Source organism: Pelmatolapia mariae, unplaced genomic scaffold, assembly GCF_036321145.2.
Source record: "Pelmatolapia mariae isolate MD_Pm_ZW unplaced genomic scaffold, Pm_UMD_F_2 NODE_ptg000284l+_length_56696_cov_1, whole genome shotgun sequence".
Classification (NCBI taxonomy): Eukaryota; Metazoa; Chordata; class Actinopteri; order Cichliformes; family Cichlidae; genus Pelmatolapia; species Pelmatolapia mariae.
In genome coordinates this window covers 26,417-33,265 of record NW_027051974.1, presented here as the reverse complement: position 1 = coordinate 33,265, position 6,849 = coordinate 26,417, and the positions used below count along the sequence as shown (strand labels likewise).

General features: G+C 39.9%; 1 protein-coding gene across 1 annotated transcript; it reads right to left on the bottom strand.

Moving 5' to 3' along the window:
* Window positions 1-562: 562 nt before the first annotated feature.
* Window positions 563-6,597, bottom strand: LOC134622925 (glutathione S-transferase A-like). Its single transcript, XM_063468207.2, has 6 exons — window positions 6,318-6,597; window positions 5,308-5,373; window positions 5,105-5,210; window positions 1,273-1,391; window positions 1,100-1,188; window positions 563-995 (listed from the first exon to the last, which is right to left on the bottom strand). The coding sequence occupies exons 1-6, from the start codon at window positions 6,483-6,485 to the stop codon at window positions 851-853; spliced, it is 693 nt and encodes a 230-aa protein (XP_063324277.1). The 5' UTR covers window positions 6,486-6,597; the 3' UTR covers window positions 563-850.
* Window positions 6,598-6,849: the final 252 nt, after the last annotated feature.

The following is a 6,849-nucleotide window of genomic DNA, read 5'->3' as shown; positions in this document are numbered from 1 at the left end:
TCAATATAAAATATTTAGACATTAGTATAATTACAGTGGTTTTCATTAAGGATAACTGATGGAAAGTTATCGCAACATTTAATGTATAAGGCCAGTGAGTAAAAATAGAACATTTACAACAGAATAAATGTTCCCATTTTTTTTTTGTTGCATATTTTATATTGCCTATAACTGAGTTCATAGGTTTGTGGCTCGCCTTCAGCTATACCACACACAACATGTACAGAGGAGAGAAGGGGGTCACAGCTCCTGCAACGGGTGAAATGTTGACAAAATGCTCAAAGAATCCTCAATTGAAATCACCATCATCGTCACTTTGTCTTCTGTGGTTTTCAGGTGTTTTGTGCATTCCTTCTTTTTCAGAATGTGCCAGACTGGATTTGGCCACTCGTAGTTTAACACAGAGCAAGTTCAGGAAAATGTCTAAAAAGCTCAGGAAATTGATCCAACAAAGAATCAAACATGAGGTGACTTTGTATGTGTATGGATTTTTTGTTACAAATGTGCAAGCCTTCAATCAGTGCTCAAACATACAAAAGAAAAACATGTCTACAAAGCTAATGCACTTTTTTTTTTTTTAATTGTCAGGATGGAAAAAGATGCCAAGTTGTGGAAAGGATGCAATATTGAACTATGCAAAGTCATGGAAACACAAAGAATTTGAGCTAGCTTTGAGCAGAGAAAACTAGTTCTTTACTTTACGATAGTGTGACTGAGTTATTCTGCTATTAGACAAAGCTGAACATGTATGAGTAACCAGAAACTGCTGTTAGATATACACAGAATGCATAAGGGCAACAAAAGCTGCTCTGTCATTACGCAGCATCATGTTTACATCTGTGTATGAATATCAGATGTCTTTCAGTGCGTCTTTCACTGTATCTTGGTCCTTGGGGTTCTCCAGCCAATGAGGAGGCCAGCTGGCTTTGACACTGGGTCTCTCCTTCAGCAGATTGTAGTACTCTCCCAGTTTAGGATAACGCTCTGGAGACAACCTACGAATCAGAATTAAGAAGACTTTCAAGTCCCATGTCTACAGATCATCCTTCATTTTACTGATGAGACCACATGGAAATACAAACAGCCTCTGCGTGCTTACCCAAACCCAAAGAGTGCACCAACTGTTGGAAAGATGACCACGTCTGCTAGCGTGAAAGACGGTCCTGCCAGGTAAGAGCCTGAGCCCAGCTTGGAAAAACAAAAAACAAAAATACAGTTGGAACAAATCAAAGCAGGCCGAGTCTGTCTGAGTTTGTGTGCTCATGCACATACCTTCTGCAGGTAACCCTCCCAGAGTTTGAGTTCAGTGACCAGAGCTTCTTTGTTCCTCTTCAGAGCCGACTCATGTCTCTCACCTTCAGGGACATACCACTCATAGTAGACAACTGCACCTGAAAAACAAAACATTATGCGTAAAATATTAGCATTAAAGAAGCAAAATGTTACCACTAGATGTCCAATTGCAGTCAACTAAAAACTGTTCTCCTACCCCTCCCAATTCAAGTGCATAATCGTCCCTATGGTGGCCGCCATAGGACAAAAATATTTCAGTCAGCCGACAGAGATCATAATAATTACATTTAGACTGTTTCACATCACGGCTACAGCACTGTTTCTAGTGCTGTTTGTGTAACAAAAGACTGTTGTGCACACTTGATTTTATCATATTCCAATAATATCAGCACTTAGTGATAAATCAGGAAATGGGAAAAAAAACATGCTTGATATCTACACTGTAGATATGGATAGATATGGATGGATAGATATGGACAAGACCAAGACCACGTAAAAGTGGTCTTGGTCTTTTCTTTGGTCTCGACTGACTTTGGTCTCAGTCTTGGTCTCGCTGTTTCCGTCTTGCGTTCTCAAATCAACATAGTGTTCGGGAGATTTGGAGTCAACCATCAGCGGAGCGGGGGGGTGGCTTACTGGGCTTAAGCCCAGGTCATTTTTTCAGAAGCATGGGGTCTTTTGGAGTGTAATTTGTTCGTTAGATGCCTGACTGGCAACTGTACAAAACAAAAACAACACACGAAGCACATAGCGCACCGTCGTAAATTCCCCCTAATTTTGGTATGATCCGAGCTCAGGCACTAGGCGACTGAGTGCAGCACCCATGTGAGCGAGGGGGGAGAAGCTGCTGCCTGCGAGTTTACTGCAGACAGAGGAGAGCTTAAGTTTGACCAGGTACCAAAGCAAATCATTCGTACTGTACAAATAATGTAAATATGACAGTGTATCACAAAAGATTGATATCAAACTGATCACTTGGTTGTGTTACTTGCTCTTCGAGTGAATCAACAAATGGATAAATAAAAAGCCGAACGACAATGCTGATTTTTTAGAGAGTCTTAGCTTACATTTCATATTTACAGTTCTTACCCTCCACGGCTAAACAAACTCTCTAAATCGGTTTCAGTTGTGTACTGATGAACACAACAATGGCCATAAGGAGCTTCTTTCAAAGAAAAAACTCAGGTAGATGTTATTTTATATATTATGCTTTGTACGTTGTTCAGTATATCTATGCAAAACAAGAGAAATTTCAATACACAGCAGTATATTCACAGTTGAAACCAGATGTTTACATACACTTTAGGGAGAAAACATAAAAACTTTTTTTTTTTTTACTGTTAAACATCAATTTAGAGTAAACCTGTTTATATAAATAAATGTTGAAATATCTTTTGAATTAGTTAAATGTCAGAATAAAGAGAGAGCTGTCTATTGTAATCACTTTCATCAAATTTAGGAGTACATATACACTAAGTTTATTGTTAATTAATAAGAAAACTCCAGACGATTCCATTCTGAGCTGAAGAAGCTTCTGATAGGTTAGTAGAGCCCATGTGGGTAAATTGGTGGCACACCTGTGGATGCATATGAGGCAAAACACAGAGCCTGTTTCTTTGACATGGGAAAAATCAAGAGATATCAACCAAAACACCAGGAAAAGAATTGTGGACCTCCATAAGTGTGGCTGAATTTTGAATACAAAATACAAAAGTTAACAAATGTGTTTTTTATATTTATCAATCTAAAAAAAATAAACATTTAGTCTGATTTGATGTTACAATTAAAAAAGTGATTGTGCTTTTATCTGAAGAATGTGTAAATATATGTATATTTGATGATGTTGGTGTTTGGCTTGATTGTCAGCACAAAGAGGGAGAGAGAGGAGCAGAGAGGGAGAGAGAGGAGCAGAGAGGGAGAGAGAGGAGCAGAGAGGGAGATGGAGAATGAGGACAGAACAGAGATGGAACAAGAGCAGGTGAGACAGACATGTTAGTCAAATGGTTGTTTGCCAACACTCATCAGAACATGTATCTAGTACCTAGTGTAACTTTTTAGATACCATTTGTTACTTTTCAAATTCTATATTTATTAAGTTATGCAGGCCTGTTTGCACAACAAGGCTAAATAATTATATAAACTTTTCTGAATCTAAATAGTGTACTTTGGTAGAATTAAAAAATGTGTAGTGCAGGTCTATGATGATTTTTAGTGCTACTATCATCTAGTTTTGATTCTGGTTCTGTCTTGGTTAAGTCCTTAGTAGTCCTGATTTTGAACTGTTGTAGTCCTGTTTTAATTCCGGATCAGTTCTGGGTCTGGTTGAATTGGGGTTTAGTCCCTGTGACTTGATACAGCCCGACTTTGTTCTGCCTTGCTGCTTAATTAAAAACTAGTTTAAGGTGTCCTGCATATGTGATATTATTTTTTTTCCTATATGAAGTCATTCTTTTTTGAACAAAACTCAAAACAGAGCCTAATAATCTTTCAGTCATTTCTACCCTCACTTAATTTCCTTTGGCTGCTCAGCTCTCACACAGTGGCTCAGTTATGCTCCAATCCCTCCATATTGTGGCCAATCACATGCGAGGATATAGGATAATATCCTTATGTGAAAAACAGAGAGGGTGAGAGACGCGACAGTCAAGGGCAGCATCCGTCTGTCCTCTCAGTAAGTGAGTGAGACAATAGACAGTGGTGAGGAGGGCTGTGCGAAAGCAAAAACACATAAATATGCCTGACACCTGTAAACGTAGCAGCATCTGGCTGCAGTTTAAAGACTTTTTTTGTCTCGACTTGGTCTCGGATTAGGCGGTCTTGACTACAAGTCTACTACACTGATTTATGGAGGATAATGTAACTCAAGCAACTCAAAATGGTGTGCAGAGGTGCTGAGTTGGATTTAGGTTAGATGAGTGTGAGGGCAAGCTGATGTATCAATTTCTTCATCCTCCATGAACTCCCTGCATACTCTCATCACATGAGACCGGGCACTGTTGTGCGGAAGGAACCAAGAACCCACTGCACCAGCGTAGAGGCTGAGAATGGGTCCAATGATTTCATCCTGATACCCAGTAGCAGTCAGGGTGCTGTTGCCTAGCCTGTAGAGGTCTGTGTGTCCCTCCATGGATATGTCGTCCCAGACCAGTCATCTTGAATGATGTTACAGAGAGCATAACGTTCTCTGCGGCTTCTCTAGACCCTTTCCAAGTCTGTTACACGTGCTCAGGGTGAACCTGCTCTCATCTGTGAAAAGCACAGAGCACCAGTGATGAACCTGCCAATTCTGCTAGTCTATGGCAAAAACAAATCTGGCTCCACGATGTCGGGCAGTGAGCACAGGGGCCACCCTCATGAAGTCAGTTTCTGATTGTTTAGTCAGACATTCACGCCAGTGTCCTGCTGGAGGTCATATTCAAGCTCTGGCAGCATTCACCCTGTTCCTTCTTGCACAAAGGAGCAGATACTGGTCCTGTTGATGGGTTAAGGACCATCTACAGCCCTGTATAGGCCTCCTACAGTAACTTCCTGTCTCCTGGAATCTCCTCCATGCTCTTGAGACTGTGCTGGGAGACACACAGGAGTTGGACTACCTCTAGGGTCCAGGTATCGCCTCATGCTACCCTCTGCTACTAAACTGACCACATCAATATCCCACAAGTGTAACTGACTTTATGCAATACTCTGACTAAAAATTGTTCCTTTAAAATTTGAGATATGCATTTTGAGAGTTCCTTGAGTAAGAACTGAGGTTTAGAGGAATCATTTATAAAAGCAGATATCAGGATTTGAAAAAACAGATAACACTTACCGAGTTTCTCGTAGAATGTGAGACCCTCAAACATGCGCTGGTACATCAGAGCTTGTTCTGCTGGGCCATCTGGGATCAGTTTGGTTCCCTGGGATTTAAACTGGCTCTGCCAGACATTAGGAAAAGACACACATTTAACTGGGGCACATTTTGTGATGTTGCATTCAGTGTGAGTGAACTTTTTGTCAAAATGACGTTCTCACCTCCAGGTAAAAACAGGCTGCGTAAGATTCATTGATGACATTGTCTCCATGTTTGAAAGTGGGAAGCTGAAAAAGAAATTATAATAGCGTCAGCAAGAAAACTTTCATTAGGTACTCCATAACAGGTTTTAATGCTAAGGCTACTGGGTGTTAATTAGGTTAACTGATTTAACAAATCAGTCAAACAAATACAATTTTTAAAAACAAAAAATGATTACTTATTTTAACAAAACTTTACTGCAGTGTTTCCACTATTTATGGTTAAAGGCCAGTTTCCAGTCTGAGATTTGGAAAGTGTAAAGAAAGATGTAAATTAAACTGCTTATTTTACTAAACTTAGTCAGCTGCAGGTTATATTTAAGAGGCCATATTCAACGATACAACCCCTCATTTGTACATTTAATTAAGCACTGTCCTGCTTTTGAGCTGTTGCCTAATAAATAAATTCAATAAGACGCATTTAAAGCGTGATTAATATATCCTAGTCAAGTTCAAACTGGTTATCTTAAAGCTTTAATATGCATTTAAACATTTTAAACTAGTCTGTTTTTATGATAAATGAAGACAGCTACACGGTGAATTTCTCGCCTCAGATGCTTTCATAAACACATTTCCGTTAAGTTTTCTCTAATGTAAACGAGCCGCCATGTTGGTGCAGCTCGGCTGCAAACTCGCGTGCTCATTTCTACACGTGTCAGCTCACGAGAAATGTGCGTCCAATCAGGTGCAGCAGGGCGTGTCCTGAAGTGTCTTCCTTGAAGAAAAAAAATCTCCTTACGCTAAATGAAACGCTCGGTTTTTATGATTTTGTAAAAAAAATATCCATCAAAGTTCACAGTATTTGTCACTATTACTGCAACTCTTTATCCGTTAACCCTCCTGCAGAACAAAAGCGCAGATATCAGTGTTTATAACCGTGACGTTAACGTGAGATTATTTTATAATATTATGGTGCAAAGTCAAGTGTTGTGTTAGTTATAAGGGGTGGTGTGCTAAAAGCTCCTCCCTACCTGTCCCCTGGGGTTTATATCTAACACTTGTTGGGACTTGTGCTCCATTGTATCGAAGGACAGCAGTTTTTGGTTGTAGCCCTGCAGGTTCTTCTCCTCCAGAGCGATCATCACCCTCCAGCAGGGACAAGAGCCGGTCGCCCACAGCAGAGTCATGTCCTTGGCCATGGCTTTAACTTGAGATTCACAGTTTGGACGGTCACTGAACTGGACGCACAAAGCAACAACAGCGCATTGGAAAAATACCCAGTTACCTTTCTTACGGTTTGTGGGAGGGAATGTCAAGCTTTTATAAGAGCGTGATTGCCATCTACTGGCTGGAAGAAAAAACTACAACTCTATCATCATCTATCAGTTGCCTTCTTTATATAGTCACCACTGAATGATTTGTTGAAATAATAATAATAAAAATATTTGTTTGTTTGTGTACCTTCTGCACTTTGTGTAGTCGATGACAAGATGTACATTGTACACATCCTCCCCCAAATATTCACATATGCTCTGCCTCTATCCCAATACAATATAGTATTAT

What these genes read in the sequence shown, in the direction of transcription:
- LOC134622925 (XM_063468207.2), bottom strand. Translation starts at nt 6,485, where the DNA reads ATGGCCAAGGACATGACTCTGCTGTGGGCGACCGGCTCTTGTCCCTGC. An exon ending in CAGCCTGTTTTTACCTGGAG is followed by an intron (nt 5,211 to 5,307) that starts GTGAGAACGTCA and finishes AATGTCTGGCAG; the next exon opens with AGCCAGTTTAAATCCCAGGG. An exon ending in GGTGCACTCTTTGGGTTTGG is followed by an intron (nt 996 to 1,099) that starts GTAAGCACGCAG and finishes TCTGATTCGTAG; the next exon opens with GTTGTCTCCAGAGCGTTATC.